Consider the following 15,307-nt stretch of genomic DNA (forward strand, 5'->3'; position numbering starts at 1 on the left):
CTTGTTCAGTCCATGCCCTTCACTGGGTTCCCCAATCACTGGGTGCCAGGCTTGCAGAAGGGGTTGGCCATCCCTCTTTCCCACCCACCGCTCCACCTCCACCTGAACCTGTGGGAGAGAAAAAAAAACAACACCTAAATAACTTTGGCTTTATGGGAGGGGAAAAAGAAAAAAGAGAATAATGGAGAGGGAAGGCAAGCCAACCAACCCGCCAGCCTCAGGGAGTTGGGTACACAGCTCCTTGCAGCTGGAAGAGACGTTGGGGTGAGACAAAACCTGCACCCACCAGTAATACCAGCTCCCCGGGCTGCATGGGGGCTCAGGGGTGTGTGCTCCTTGCAGAGCTGTGGGCAGAGCCTGGGGTGTAACGTGGGGTCATGATTTGCTGAGCACCCACAAGCTCAGGGCTCTGGGGCTTGGTCTCCAATAGTGTGGAGTGGACACGGTGTCTTGGCAGGACAAAGCTTGTACTTGGAGTCATTCCTCTAGCTTGTCTGGGGAGCTGGAGCAAGGTGATATGTGAGCAGCAAGTGATGGCTGTGGTAATTGTCAAAGAGGTAATTAAAGCTACAACACAGCCTAGGTTCTGGTTAAGCTCACAGTGGCAGTGGTGTTTGGTGAAAGGCCAGTGAAAGAGCATTGCCATCCTGGCTGTGCCTAACAGCACTGAAAGTACTGGAGTCTTCAATAAGGTAATCACACCATCTGGGGTTGAGAAGAGAGAAAAAGTGGCTGTTTCCAGAAGTGGTTATTTCCTCCTGAAAAGCCTCAGTTCAGCAGCCTGATGGAGGAGGTGGGGTGGTCTGCATTTCTGAGCATTGCACACTCCTGGGATTTTCCAGGAATAAAGCCATACGAACAACAGCCATCAAACACAACAGTGTTGTGTGGTTGTGTGGAAAGGGCTGAAAATGGGGGGATTCTGGCTTCTTGGGGATTTTGATGGTGGGGAAGGGTGGTTGGGATATGGGGTCAAGAAGAACGTGGGAGACGATGTAATGGCCCCAGTGCTTCACCTTTTGTTTGTCTGTTTCTTTTTCTGTGAAGGTTTTTTATTGTTGTTTTCCTTTAAAGCATACAAAATAGTTTTGGTTTATTCAAGGCTTTCTGTTCAAAGGTCCTGAAGTGCTCTACCTCCAGTACAGCTCCTTCTATCTGCATTCCATCAGAGGGTTGTTGAAAGCAGATTCCCATTTACAGTAAGTTAAAAATTAACCCTGAATCAGGACTACAGGGCTCGGTGTGTGCCCGCCCGCCCCTCCGGCCACTGCAGTGCTGTTTGCATGTCGAGCTGCACCCCTACAGCTCCCAGCAGGCCCTGCATGGGAAAAAGATGGCGGGGCTCCCCTGAGCGGGTGGCCTTTCCATCATTCGTGTTCTCTAGACCCTTCACCAGCTTCATGCACACTGCTGTGCTCACTTTAACATATGGACTGCAAACCCCAGTGTAAACCAGTTGGCTTTGTGGGATGATAAAGGGTTCCAAGGAACAAATGGCAAGGGCAGGGAACTAGGGGCTGACTAAACCTTTCTTGTCCATCAGAGCTATTCCTGCGGGCAAGTGAAAAGTGGGAAGGAGTGGAGGTGATCTTGATCACAGTGGTAAAAGGACAAAACAAGCCAGAGGGCTGAGGGCATTGCACAGCTCGTTCCGTTTCCCTGCTTGATTCTTCACGGCTTTGGGAGTGCAGTTTTCTTCTGAGTTCATGTTGGTGTCTTTCTCTGCAGTCCTGAGCGTGGGCTCAGAGGCATATCACCCCCAGACTGTCACCTGCTGTCTGCTGCTGGCCTTGGCAGTGGGGCACAGCCCCTGGCCCTGTCTGCAGTGGACCTTGGGGACCATGGGAAGCTGCTGGCTTTGCATCCAGAGCCCCCATCGAAATCCTCTCAATCTGAGACTGTTACTTTGTGCTACGCTGGAGCCTGCAACCCTGTCCTGCATCCTGCTGCTGAGGTGAGTGTGCACTGCTTGGGTAGGACGGTGGAAATGACTGTATCAACACAAGCTCGCTGATAGCCGGTTCTTGATGCATTTAACAGCTTGAAGCTAATTAAGTATGAGCTACTTAGAGCTGCCAGGCGGCTGTGTTCCAAGGCTATCAGTGAAACCAGTTTCATTTCCAAGTGCCAGAAAGGAGAGCATTGCTACAGGGTGAGGTGCCACCTAGGCACAGATGCTTAATCACTGTCACTCTACTCCTTTTCCCAGGAAACACAGCAGGTGGGTAGCTTTTTGCTGTTAAATCAGGGGCAAGGACTCTGCAGGTGTGGGGCTGCACTGACTTCAAACAAGCCACAAACATTGTGGCCTCTTGTGGCATGCGGTGCTAAGAGCAGCTTTTATTATGGGAAGAAGCATCACCATGTACATCTCTGTGCAGGAATATCGCTCTGTACGCAGCAGGGGTTCAGGCTAACCTGACTTTTAATTACAGAACATGACAGATCAGCCCTAATGAAATAGTTGATCCTGAGCTATGCTGCTCGTCTTCACTTGTCTGCATCATTCAGGGTTTGTATTGTGGCTGTGTGTCTATTACACGTGCTCACACACTTGCACAGTGACACCTGCCTAGCTCCCAGATTCTATTCAGTATATCCCCGCAATTTAACACAAGTGGCCACCTGTGGCTATTTGACAGAGGAGGGGATGAAAGCATGGAGCTCGAGGTTAAACTTCAGAACTGGTTAAAGGATCAGTACTCATAAAGAAAAAGACTCTCAGGTCAGCTTTGAAACTCTCCAGTGGATTTGACCCAGGGTTTACAAGGATGGTAACGAAGCTGGAAACTGAGCTGCAGTGACCTGACCAGTGCTCCTGTCTTCCTCATTAACAAAAGTTAGAAAAAAGTTGTTCTTCTCAAGTGTTTGCAGACCCAGTTCAGCAAGGCTGCCATGCACAGGTTCAAAATAATGTAATTTGGAAATGCTGTGGGGTACCAAAAGGCTGTTTCTGCACTCAGGGTTGAGTGGAGAATCACGTTTGAGGGCACGTTGTCATTTCCATATAATGTGAACAAAGACTTTGTTCCTTTAATGCAAATAACTCTGCCTCGATTTGGTAAAGCTACAGGTAGACCTGGCAGTGAGCAAACCTATGAAGCCAGGAACACACAAATGTTAGAAAAGTTCCAGTGACTGCTCTGACACCAGACCAGCTGGGGCATGTAACCCCTGCTTTGCCATAGACAAACTCTTGTGTTCACTGTTGTAGGACTGTAAGGAAAGAGGTGATGAAATACCAAGCTGGCAGGGCTAATGTATTGTGCTTTGCAGCAAGAGATAACACTTTCTAGCCTTGTGACTCGGGATTTTCTCTATAGCTAAATGCACTTCTGTCAGTCCAGCACCTTCTTGCTCTTGTTCTTGCCACTATGTCAATTTCCTTTAATTCTGCCACTATGCAGCACCTCTCACTCCACCTCAGTGTGCTAGGCATAAATGCTTAAGCTCCAGCCTTTTTTTCATTATCCACATGAAGAAAAACGAAGTGGGAGTGAATGATCTTTAGGTGCTGTGAATAGGAAAGGGGAGGCAGGAAAGATAGCAGTGTGAATACAGTTACTCTTGGTGGCTGAGGGTCCATCTGCTCGAGTTTTTACAGTCACTGCATTTATTGACCATTTTTCTTGTAGTTGAGTTGGATATATATTTGAGTTAAAGCAGATGTGGGGGCATGGTAGGGCCCTGTGCAAAAGACAATCAGGATAATAAGTGCAATTTACTAAAGATCGGGGAAAGGATGGTTTGGAACCACAGCTATGCAGTAGTTGTGCTGTGAGGCAGACTGTGGTGGCTTTCGTGAAAGAGGAAGGACTGAACCTTCTTTACAGTGTGAGAGCAGGGAGGTCAGTGAAAGCAGAGGAAGAGGGGGCCAAAGTGTAAGGAAGATCTGGAGAGGGAACCTGGAATGAGGTAGCCACTTTTTCCCATGATGCTACACGGCACGTGAAGGCAATGACTGATATGGAAGCCAGGGCACCTCCTGCAGGCCAGTGTCATGCTTACCCAGTGATGGCTGGATGCTGCCAAACATGCTGAGCTCTCTGCATGGTGCTGAGGAGCCTGGCTCCATTGTGTCATAGCTCTTCCTCGGCTGCTGAGTTTGCTGGGAAGATGCTATTCCCACCTCTGCTGCCACTTTCTTCCTCTTTGTGGCTGTACTAGTTATAAGCATCCTGCTCCTGTGAAGCAGCTGTCACCTCATCACTCCCCAGTTCAAGTCCATGGTTGGTGACAGCCAGAGCTCATGAATGCCTCTCTGGCTGTGCTGGCAGGCTGGGGAGAGGGGCTCAAGTCCTTGTTTCACTTTCTTCCATGAGAGGAGGCTACACTTCAGTGGAGTACTCCATCATGCTGGGGGAGAAAGGAAAGGGGCATAAGGGCTAGGACTACCTGAATTGGGAAAAAATGGAGCTGTGGGAACAATATTCAGAGTGGGAAAAGGACCTTTTGTCAAATATAATTCACTGCCTTGAGAGACCTAAAAGCCAGGCACCTGGGCTAGTTAGTGATGCTACTGGCCTGGAGGGAGGTGGGCCTCATCTACATGTAATGCACTCCATCTTAAAATGAACATGTAATGCTACAAGCCCCAGGTAGCAGTGGCTGGACTCAAAATGGGAGTAGAAGCTACATCTCAAAGGGAGATGGAGGATCTGCTCAGAGCCCAGTGTCACCAAAGAGGCATGTCCTGGGCTGGTGGTGGGTATTGGCCCCATTGTGGGGCTCTGCTGTGGACTCCTGCACTCAGTCCAGCATGGTCCTTAGCACATTCTGGGGCATTACCCACCTCAGTTCTTTCCGAAGGTTGTTGTGCTTTTCATCCAGAAGATGATTCTTAACTGACAGGGGCACATCAGGGACATACCAGGCTGCAATCAGTTTGACGCACAGAGCCACATGCTGCAGGACACAAACGGAGTCACAGTGGCAGTGAGGAGTTCGCAGGGCCACTTTAACACGCCACCATCACCCCAGTGGCCTCAGCCTCCTCCCTGGCTAGCTGCCCTAGCACTCACCTCAAAGAGGATGAGGAAGGCAAGCCGGGCTGCAAAGACATGCCAGAACTGGACAGTGTAGCTGTAGTCCTCATCATTCCTGTAATCCCGGTACCTGCAGCAGAGACCTCTCAGTGCCAGTCCCTCTCTTTACCAGACCCATTGGGGTCTCAGAAGAGCTCTGGTGTCTTTACACATAGGGCTGGATGCCATGGCGAGGGGCTGGCAGGGATGCTACCAAGCACAGATTGCTGTTACCTGCACACTGTGGTCCCATTCTTGACCAAATCTAAGATCTCTACAGCCAGATTTGTGTCTGGCTCAAAGTGCTTGATATGGAAGACAGAGAGGCTGTGGTTGATGTAGCCAGTCAAGCAGCTGCAAGGGGAAAAGAGCACATCAATTCACATCAGCCCGGTGGTGAGGTGAAGCTCCTGCTTTGTGGTCACACTGAGGGAGTTTGTGGGAGGGTTGGAACAGCTGACCAGCCACACTCACTCAACAGCAGTGTTGTTTTCTTTCATGCAGGGGCTGTATGTGTACTTGTAGACCTGCACAGGGATGAAGTCAGATGTGATGGCAATCACCAATCCATTCCCGATGACAGCCAGGATGCCAATGGCTTCCAGGACCTGCAGCCAAATTCCTGCAGGAGAGGAGAAGGTTGGTGATGCTCCCTTGACAGCTTGCTCAAGGGTTACAAATGCAGCTGCAGCTCAGGAACAGGGTGGCACAAACAGAAGTCTGGGTCAAGGAAGGAGAGTTCCAAAGTGCCCTTCATTGTCTGAAAAGTCTGAAATTGCTTCTCCCTCCCCAATCCACAGCTCTCCCTGTGCTTTGCTATCTCCACAGTCAAGAGCACATCCCAGCAAAGGAATGCTCAAGACTCCTTCAGACTGGAAGGGACTTAACACCAGCACTGTTTGCACAAGCAGCAGTTCTCATGGGCCCCACCTCACCAATGTCATTGGTCTTCCTGGGCACCATGCGCCGGCGCAGCCGTGTCATCTTGATGGCATCCAGGCGAATCTCAAAGAGGTTGTTGAAGAACGCCAGCAATGGGGCCAGAGGAAAGGCAGCAACAAAAATGGTGGTGAAGCTGTACTGGATCACTGCAGAGGGGGGAAATGCTAGGTGCTGGTGTGGAGCCACCATGGAGTGGATATCTCCCAGGTATTCAGGTGCTGTCTGAGTTTGTCCTGCTTTGTGGCTTTTGTCAGAGGGAAGATTCAGGATTGAAAGGGGAGATAAACCTGTCTTGGGTACCTCATACCCCCACAGGAGACACCCACCTCCTCCAGGCCTATCAGAGAGGGGGATCCTTGAAGCATAGTGGTTGAGCTAACCAAGTAGGACTACCCTGGGGTTACAGCCACCTCCTTGACACCCTTAGGAGGGGAGAGGAAGGTCCCAGGAAAGGTTCCAAAGCCAACATGGTTGCCTGCTCTCTCTTGCTTTGGGAATGGTCTCCTTAGTGGGACTGGGCATGGAGCTGAGTCTCAGTACTCTCCCTTGCATCATGCTATCCCCATACAAGGAGGACAGATGGCACTGCACACAGCATCCTGCCTTGCTCATCCTCTCCTCCCCTACATACCCATCTCCAAGAATTCATCAAACAAGCTGAAGATGTTGACCTCGTTGAGTTGATAGTTGATGAGCCACTGCTTTTTGCAGGGGTCCTCAACCTCCTCCTCCTCCCCCAACACCAGGTGTTTCTTCTTGGGGCGCTTCTGCCTCTTGCGTATTTTGTGGGCTAGCCAGCTGCAATGGGAGGGAGAAATTTGTACTGCTGTCTGCAGAGTGATGGCAGGAGTGGCAGGGGCAGCACTGGACACCTGAGATGGGGAAAGGGAGGAGATCTTGGCCTGAAGACCAAGGTTACTCTCAGTAAGAAGTGGGAAGCTGTCCTGCATATCCAAGAACACCAGCAAGCACTTCAAAGGCTAGAATAAGGCTTACGGGACAAGGTACTCCACCACATTGCTGATGGTTTGCTTAAGCATCATGATGATGGCCATCTGGATGAAGAGGTCAGTGATGCAGCCGCTAGGGTGACACTGCAAAGGGATGAGAGGAGAAGGTTCTGAGGAACTGTTTGTCCAAGCAGAGATTTGGTTGTGCCTTGCTGGGCAATGGGGAAAGGCAAGGTAGGAGTTGTGGTATGGGGTCAGAGGATTTTATGGCAAGTCTCTCACCTCCTCCAGCCTCCACTTGCCAGCAATGCGCACATAGTTCCCTGGGTGGCCATTGATCCTGAGTAGGGAAGCAAGAAGAGTGATATCTGTTGAGCCTCACCTGTAACTCCTTTCTGGATAAGCAGCCAGCTGTGGGATGGTGGACACCATTCTCCAGGCATTAGCCTAGGCAAAGGTGTTCTCCCATCCACTTCCCCATTCCTTGGGGAAAAGCCATGGTCCTGCTGAGATCCCAGATGGTTTACCCCCTTCTCACTTCTGCCAGGTGCTCTGAGGGGGAAAGTAAATGAGCTGGGGTCCCCCTGGATCCCTACCACAACTCACCTCCCCAGAAAGAAAGCAATGTAGATGAGCGAAGAAAAGTTTGTCAAAAACTGGAAGATGAAGATCTTTATGGTAAAGGTGTTCTCATGCTGGGAGAAGGTCCGTGGTTTCTCTGGAGACAGGAGCAGGGTGTTGATCATAAAAAGGTGGAACCTTATCCCACTCCCCATGGATCCCATGGCAAGAACTGCCTGGTAGATGCTTTGTGGTTGTGGAAGAAGGAAAGAAGCCACAAGACTAGCTGCATTTGGGGACCAATGAGGAGGTGCCCTACAGTTCTTTTCTTTGGTGGAGGTACCACTGGGCAGCTTGGTGCTGTGGGGTGTGAGTGGGGGCATCCCCCAGTTTCCCTTACCTAGGTCACAGAGAAAGAGGGCCACGCGTCTGTTGATCTGCAGGAAAGAGGTGTAAAACAATAAGGGAGAATTGATGATGGAAAAGGACAAGACCCATTGCCCACCCCATGCTGCAGTCTGCACCTTGGTCATGACGACAATGGTGATGTAGTGCAGCACGGCCCCTGTTATCACTGCCACCAGGTTAGCCTGCTCACGGAAGAACTCGGAATCACTCTGGGTGAAGAGAGCCGTGGCGACCACCCGATAAATGACAAGTGCATGGGCAATGCCAATCAGTACAACAATCTGTGGAGGAGGAGAGTGGAGAGGTGAGAAGCAAGGAGGGAAGGACATGCTCCATCTTGGATGAGTGCTTCAGAAACTGTCTTCACCAGAACTCATCTGGATGTGGCCTCAGGTGCAAGCCAGTGTTCTTCAGCAATGGATTAGATGTTCGTAATGCAGACATATCCACCTCTACTTGTCCACTTGTTGTCCCATAAGGAGAACGGACAATGTCAAGGGTTTGCCTCTTCCTACCCTAAGTTCCCCCTGGCACTTACCATGAGCAGAACCAAGAGGAGCACAATGGTGCTGCGCAAGTAAGAGTGCCGATACCGCCGAGGTTCATGCTGCAAATTGTTGATCAGCTCCATAGCTAGCTCCTCCTGAAGAAGAATAAAAAAGTATCTCTCTCTCTTTCTCTCTATACATATATACACATGCAGGAAAGGAAGGTTTCAATAGAGCCTTCCCCAGGTACTGGAAAGCCCAAGGGTGGCTGTGTAAATGGCAGTATGGAATGATCAGAGCCGGAGGAACGGGGCTGAATATCTGACAGCATGACCAGTCCTGATTGAGTTTAGAGCCTCATACAGGTGACTAGCAATGCAGAAAGGTGTCTAGAATTTGATCAAATCTCTGGAGGGTTCTGTCTCCCCTGGGGCAAAGGCTCCAGATATTGGCTTTGCCTCTTGTTTAAGAGCTTCCATTAGATGTCCATATCCATAGACAGGTCCCTCTACTAAGTCATTTCTGTAAGCCTAGCTATAAATTGCCCTGAAGAGGAAAACGCTAAGCGGGAAAGATGGCATTCTCACCTCATCCTCGTCCCACCCATACAGATCCCAGTTGGTGACCACTTGGGCTCTCTGCCTCTTCCACAACTCCAGGAATACAGTGGCTGCAGAGGGAAAGGAGATGGCTCTAGATTATAAGAATTCATCACTCCCTCCCTTAGAGCAAGCTGGACTATCATGAAATCTGAATGGCAAATCAGCCCCGGCTGCTCTTTGCCTATGAAAGACAAGCAGCCACCTGTGTCTCTGCAACCAGGATTCACCTGCACCCCAGCATGCTACACCTTTGCAAATCCGTTTACAGCCGCCTCTTCTTTTAATCTGGATTGGGCTTCCTAAGCTTGTTCCTGTGTATATCAACCCATAGTGATAGGCAAGTTTATGTCTGCAGCTGGCTCAGATTTGAGACCTCATTGGTGAGACATCCAGCTCAGGAGAGGCAGAGGAGAGGCTGTTGGATGCTCTGGGGAAGGTTGTAGTGGCTGAAGGATACAAGCTCTCTAGAAAGGAGTGTTTAAAAAGCAGAAGAAAATTGCTGGGGTGATTTTTATCCCTTGTGTTGTCTGGAGGGGGAGCTGCTGGCCCTGAAAGTAGAGAAGCTAAGGACTAAAAAGCCCCTGAATGATGAAGCTGTGTTGGTCCCATTTCCTTCCAGATGCTCTTCACATAAGCCACAGTGGCAGGCTCTGTGTATTTGGCAATGAGACACTGACACTTACCCCAAATTGCCATGAACATGGCAAACACAACTGTCCCTTCGTTGTCAATCATGTGAGTGACCTGGAGAAGATCAGAGAAGAACGTGATGGGGACAGCAGACTGTAGAGGCTGCAGCATTTGGTCATCCTCGTGTCACCCTGATCTCCCCAGAAACAAGTAAAGATGGTGCAGGGGGGCAAAACACAAGAAGGGGAATGAAAATTGAACTTGTCAGATGGTGGTAAATGCCTTCTCCTTGGTGGTGATGGAGACCGTGATGAGAGTATACCTCTTCCTTTTTAAGGAGGCTAGTGGAGGTCTCTAGCATGTTGTAGCCAATGTGCAAGGTGGCTTTTCCTTCTGGTGGTGTGGACACAGCACAAGCTGGGAGTGTTTCCCCATCCTTCATCTTGATCCTGTCTTGGGAAGAGGGATACCTACCCTGGCATACATGCAGGTGTCAGCGAGCAGCCAGAATGGGCACTTCTGGTCACAGAGTGGGCACATGAGGGTGTCATTGGCTTCACATATTTCCTTGCTAGAGAGAAAGGAGTTCAGGGAAGCAACAGCAAGTAGCATGCGTAGCAAAGTCTCATGAACAGGGTGTGGCATTCTGCACTTCCTTACCTCACCTGGCTGGAATTGAAAACAGTAATCCCAGCCACAAAGACCACCAGTCCAACCCCTGCAGCAAATCCCAGCAAGTAGGTGTACCAGCCAAGCCAGGTGAAGTAGAGGGCCACCTTTTCACCAAAATAGCATCTGGAAGAAAAGGTGAGACTTGCTTTGGAGATCTTTCACCCCCAAAAGAGATACCAGCTCCAGGAGGGGCAGTCTGCATGTTTGGTGGTTGCATTGTCTGGTGGATCAGGAGAGTCAGTCCAAACAAAGTGGAAGAACCATACAGTGACAGGTGTTTCCCTTGGATTTCAGCAGCAGCACATGGAGGGAGATCCTGGGTTTCCTTGCATGAGTGAGGATGCAGTAAAGAACACTAAGGACAGTGCTGTAGGGCTGCGCAGCAAAGAGCTGCTCAGAGCACTGCTTGAGCTGAGAGGTGAGAGGATGGATAGCAATGCAAGATTCTAATGGGGGCAGAGATGACTTGAGGATCTGACTCAAGGGTAAATGTGATCAGATTCATCATATGCCAGGTAAAAGCGGTGGGAGTGGTTGAGAGACTAAGTTGCAATCACTGTCTACAAATCAAAAAGACTTCAAAAAGATAAGAGAGCTGCAAGGTGCAATGGTTCTGAAATTAGATCAATTTCCCCTCCTGGGTTCAGCTATTTCCATTTAGTACTTTCATTTCATTCTTCTGACAGCATTATTTCAGTTCTTCAAGTGTGGGGAAGGGTTGGAGGTGTGGGTAAGAAGTTACAGTGATGGAGTGATGGACCCGCTGCCCCTCCTATATTCCAAGAAATTTACTTCCTATCTGCAGTCAGAAGCGGTGCTGTGCTCCCCAGCCTATGTAAGAAAATAATTTCACTTGGCCCCTTAATCTTTCTGTGATAGCAACAGGTCATGTCAACCTTAGAAACATGTTCTGTCTCACACTGAGTACCGTGGAGGCATCAAGTCTCCCTAGGGCTCCTGCTAGACTTTTCAACTGTAAGAAACCTTTAAGGGCAGAAAATGCATCTCAGCATTTTATCTCCCCAATAGAGCCCACTGAAAACCTCCTGAAGCAGCGTATTATTTCTGCCTTTCTTCTCCTGGCCACAGAAAGTTAGTTTTTCCCCCTCTTTAAAAGAGCTGTGTTCTTCTGAGCTTTAATGTGCTTATCTAGGTCCCTTGTTGCCTTTCATGTCCCAAGCTCAGCCTCAGGCTGAACATGTTCACTGGTGCTCTGTTCTCATCTAGCCTTCCTTTTGAACATGGGAGCTGGTGGTTGAAAATGAAAGAGGCTAATTAAAAACCGTGCAGATGCGGGGGTTGTTTCGTTCTGCAAAATTAGCAGATGGAGTGTGGTGCCATGAGATACCCTTTAGGCTAAGAATTTTGCAAGCTGCAGAAGAGGCCCAATATATGTGAAAAGGGTGAGGTACAAACTAATGATTTAAAATAAAAAATGAAAAAAAATGACAACACAGGATCTTGGGAAGGGTTCCAGGTGGAGTTGCTTGGCTAGATCTGCTGTGACTCTTTTGCCAGTTACCTGATCTTCTCAATTGGCTGTTGGCAAAATATATCTCTCCAGCGGGCCCATTTCTCCTTCAGAAATTCCCTTACCTCTTCTTTCTGGAGAACAGAGAAGTCAGTAAGACACCAGGAATATTAGAGCAGCTTTAAACCCCAGCCCTGCTGCCAAGCTGCCATTAGGAGCCCTTCATCCAGGTACATCTCAATACAGCCCCAGTCACCCAGAGCTCTCTCCCACTTGGTCTGGCTCCTCTGCTTCTCATGGCTTTTCCTACTAGTCATCCATGTGCTTGGCCTCACCTCGTGCAGTGGAAACGCTGCCTCAAAGACATTCTTCTTCATGAGGTCACGCAGCTTCTCTGGTAGCAGGAGGAATGGGGAAGATTAGTGAGACAAAGTATTTCTCTCTCTCTCATATGCTTTCTGATAGGCAAAATCACCCTGAAGCTTTTGGGGAGGCAGAAAGAAATGCCTGGGAGAGACGGAGCTATTCAGAAGGGATCAGCACTAATCCCTGTCATTGTGCTGCTCAGCCAGGCTGCTGCAAGCTGCACTGAGGCTGGGAGTGAGCCAGGTAGGCAGGTCCCTAGAGACAGCAGTAGAGCCAGCACCCTTTCTACCTCCCTGCTGATCCCAGAATGCTGGAGAAGGACAAGCATTTTTGGAGACACAGAAGAGTGACGGTGGGCTCGGTGAGAGGGGCGCTGATTCCTGCAGTCCAAATTTCCCAGCCATGGAATGAAAAAGCAAATTCACCTTTCCAGAGCTGCATCCTGGCTCTTTCCTCTTCGTCACATCCCCACTCTCAGGTGTGGGATGCCTAACACAGAGCCGGAGCACTGCTACCAGTACAGACTGCATTACCTTGGAGATAAAGGGGATGGATGTATGGGCCTGCTGGCCCCATTCCCTTACCGAGGTCGGGTGTCACTGTGTTATGCAAGATGAAGTTCACGATCCGTATCCTGAGCAAGGAGAAACTGGGGTTAAAGGCAGCTCTGGGGATACAGCCTAGTGTTGTGGCCCTGTAGAGTGGGCACCAAAATCCAGAGAAGGAAATGGGGAAGAAATGGGAAACTGGCCACCTTGCTCCAATAGTGGCAGTTGGTTTCTGTGGAGAAGGAAAAGCCTGGCACAAGTGCGAACTGAGATAGAAAATGGGTACTGGTGTGGAGGTAAGGGACTGCAAGGTCTAGATTCCAGCAGTCCAGCTCAACACTCACCTGGTGGTCACTGGTACGTCCTGCTGGGCATTGAGGTCTTGCAGCCTGCTGTCGGGGTTCCTCAAGAGCCATTGGTATTTCCGGAAGAAGTGTTTTGGGGCACGGACCCCATAAAATAGCTTCCTGTCCTCAATTTTCTAGTGGGTAGAAGAGAAAGGCTAGTAGAACAATCTGGTCAGAGAAAGAGGCAGAGCTGCAAAAGCCAGGAGCTGCCTGAGTCTTGGAGCTGGGGTTTCCCCTCGTTTAGTGTACCGTGTGTTTTCCAGTACTGATGCAGTGATAGGTGTGGCAGTTCTCTCAGCAGCCCAAACTAGCTATGATCCTAGGTTACCAAGTAACTGCTGCCTCTTACCTTGATGGTGAACCCCTTCTTGCTCAGCTCATCCAGGAACTTCTTCCTCTTGATCTCTTTCTCACTGCCCATTTCATGGATGTCACTCACAAGGACAAAATCCCATTTCTCTTCATCCTGCCCCTAGAAAATACCAGGGAATTAATGGTGTTGACAAGCAGAGAGCTCTCTCTTAGCTTCAGCTTCTCAAAGGCTTGAACCTTCATCATGCCTGTGTAGAGGGTTTCTGGGGACTGTGAATGAGCATGAGGATGGGGAAACTGAAGCAGCCACTGCCCTAACACCTCCCCCCCCAACCAGAATCCAAATTTCTGAGCTGTGAATTCCCTCTGAGTACAGACAGAGCAAAGCTTACCGTGAAGGCAAATGTGTCTGAGTCTTCAAAAGGAAAACTTCTCCAGGGAGTCAACAGAATTTCCTCCTGTGGAAGAGAAGAAGCAGCAAAGAGTTCAGTGATCTCCTTGGGAGATTCTATATCAAGACACAGAGCATACCACTCTCTATGAACATCTGGGTGATATTGTGATACTTGCAGTACATCAAAAGAGACAGAGCCCATGTAAGTAAAACTGCATTATAACCCAAGATCAAGGTCTACCTGGCCCAGTTTTCCTCTCCCAGGTGCCACGAGGGGATGCCAGGGGAGGAGAGTAAGAGCAGGCATGTTGGAAACCTTTCCCAATACACTCCTGGTCTCCACTTCCAGCACAATTATGCATCCAAGTAGAGCAGTTCTGAGGTTGGAGGAAACAAGCAAGATGATGCTGTGGCAACAGCTGCTCTCTGCTAAGGGTGATTTCCCTGTTCAGGGTGCTCCTCCATAGAAGAATGCTGTAGGAGTACCCTTGGATGGCCTGGTCCTGGTGGTGGGTGCCCAAAACTGAGGCACATCAACTTTGAAATCACTTTGTCCCTATCCTCTCTTCCAGGCTTCCCTGATGTGATCTCACCCTGCTCCTACAGCCACAGTTGCTGCTTAGGCAACAGGGGATTAGTCCAACCAGTCTTTGGTGGATTGGCGAAAGTGTGCATATGTGTGCAAAGTGTTCATATGCCAGTGACTGCAATGAGTTTAATAAAGATGTGCTCCGATTTTATTTTTTTTTATTGTTTTGCAGTTCTTTGGTGTGACTCACAGTGCGGCCCCACAAACAGTTATACTGCTGTTCCCAGAGGCATGGCGTTGCAGTACAGAAGGAGCTGCCAGGGGATGGGGATATCATCAGCCTGCATTGTCACCAAAGGCTTTGTGACTTTGTATCTTGTAATAACAGTGGCCAGACAAGTTCATCCAGCTGTAATCTCAGGAGTGGAGAGGTGGTGGTGCAACCAAATTGTGATGTAAAGCCTGGATCTCAAGCTTTCACTGAGGATTGCGGCCATGGGAGCAGGTGAGACTGGGAGGAGGAAAGGGCTGAAATACTCTGTGAAATCCTTTCTCTGGAACTGGGGCCCTGTCTTCACTCGAAGCAGAAAAGCAGGGGGGAGACTGAGACAAAGTAAGAAGACTTCAGAAGATAAGCATGTTTTTGAGTGGGAGAAGTGGGTTTGGGCACAGGTCAGTCTTCCCAGTTGGGTGAGCACGTAGATCTCAGAGTTGTAAAATCACAGAATCATTATGGTTGGAAAAGGCCTCTGAAGTTACCGAGTCCAACTGCTGAACCACCTGTACCGTATCCACTAATCATGTGCCTAAGTACCACATCTGCATGTTTCTTGAACACCTCTGCAGATGGTGATTCCCTCACCTCCCTGGGCAGCCCGTGCCAATGCACTACTCCTCTCTCTGAGTAGAAATTGTTCCTAATATCCAATCTGAACGTCCCCTGGCATAACTTAAGATCATTACAAACAGCACAGCAGCTCTGTCTGTCCCTATCCCCAGAGGCCCCCTTGTGCACAGGAGTTCCAAAAGGCTCTGCCCCAGCTGCTGCTGCTCTTGCTGGCAC

The 15,307-nt window shown here is 49.5% G+C and overlaps 1 protein-coding gene and 1 long non-coding RNA gene across 3 annotated transcripts; one reads left to right on the plus strand and one right to left on the minus strand.

Annotated features, from left to right (window-relative positions):
* Positions 1–161: 161 nt before the first annotated feature.
* On the plus strand, positions 162–5,953 carry LOC125695279 (uncharacterized). Of its 2 annotated transcripts, none has more exons than XR_007377912.1 (5): positions 162–264; positions 1,118–1,199; positions 1,729–1,954; positions 5,529–5,663; positions 5,853–5,953. It is a non-coding gene; the product is annotated as an uncharacterized LOC125695279 (long non-coding RNA). The 2 variants fall into 2 exon arrangements; XR_007377913.1 differs by lacking the exon at positions 162–264 and adding an exon at positions 425–692.
* Positions 3,657–14,091, minus strand: ANO9 (anoctamin 9). Its single transcript, XM_048949493.1, has 23 exons — positions 13,714–14,091; positions 13,359–13,481; positions 13,007–13,143; positions 12,699–12,748; positions 12,084–12,142; positions 11,800–11,882; positions 10,266–10,400; positions 10,080–10,176; positions 9,659–9,719; positions 8,961–9,043; positions 8,424–8,528; positions 8,002–8,166; positions 7,878–7,914; positions 7,523–7,634; positions 7,199–7,256; positions 6,963–7,060; positions 6,598–6,764; positions 5,960–6,112; positions 5,499–5,646; positions 5,259–5,378; positions 5,022–5,115; positions 4,793–4,905; positions 3,657–4,356 (listed from the first exon to the last, which is right to left on the minus strand). Exons 1-23 carry the CDS (start codon positions 13,915–13,917, stop codon positions 4,329–4,331), a joined length of 2,430 nt encoding a protein of 809 aa, XP_048805450.1. The 5' UTR covers positions 13,918–14,091; the 3' UTR covers positions 3,657–4,328.
* Positions 14,092–15,307: the final 1,216 nt, after the last annotated feature.

The sequence above is a fragment of the Lagopus muta genome, chromosome 6 (assembly GCF_023343835.1).
Source record: "Lagopus muta isolate bLagMut1 chromosome 6, bLagMut1 primary, whole genome shotgun sequence".
Taxonomy (NCBI): domain Eukaryota; kingdom Metazoa; phylum Chordata; class Aves; order Galliformes; family Phasianidae; genus Lagopus; species Lagopus muta.

Excerpts from the sequence above, each read along its gene's own strand:
- ANO9 (XM_048949493.1), bottom strand. The coding sequence starts at position 13,917 with ATGGGCTCTGTCTCTTTTGATGTACTGCAAGTATCACAATATCACCCA. Across the intron at positions 5,647-5,959 it reads CAGGAAGACCAATGACATTG|GAATTTGGCTGCAGGTCCTG; the intron begins GTGAGGTGGGGC and ends CCTCTCCTGCAG. Across the intron at positions 5,116-5,258 it reads AATGGGACCACAGTGTGCAG|GTACCGGGATTACAGGAATG; the intron begins GTAACAGCAATC and ends TCTCTGCTGCAG.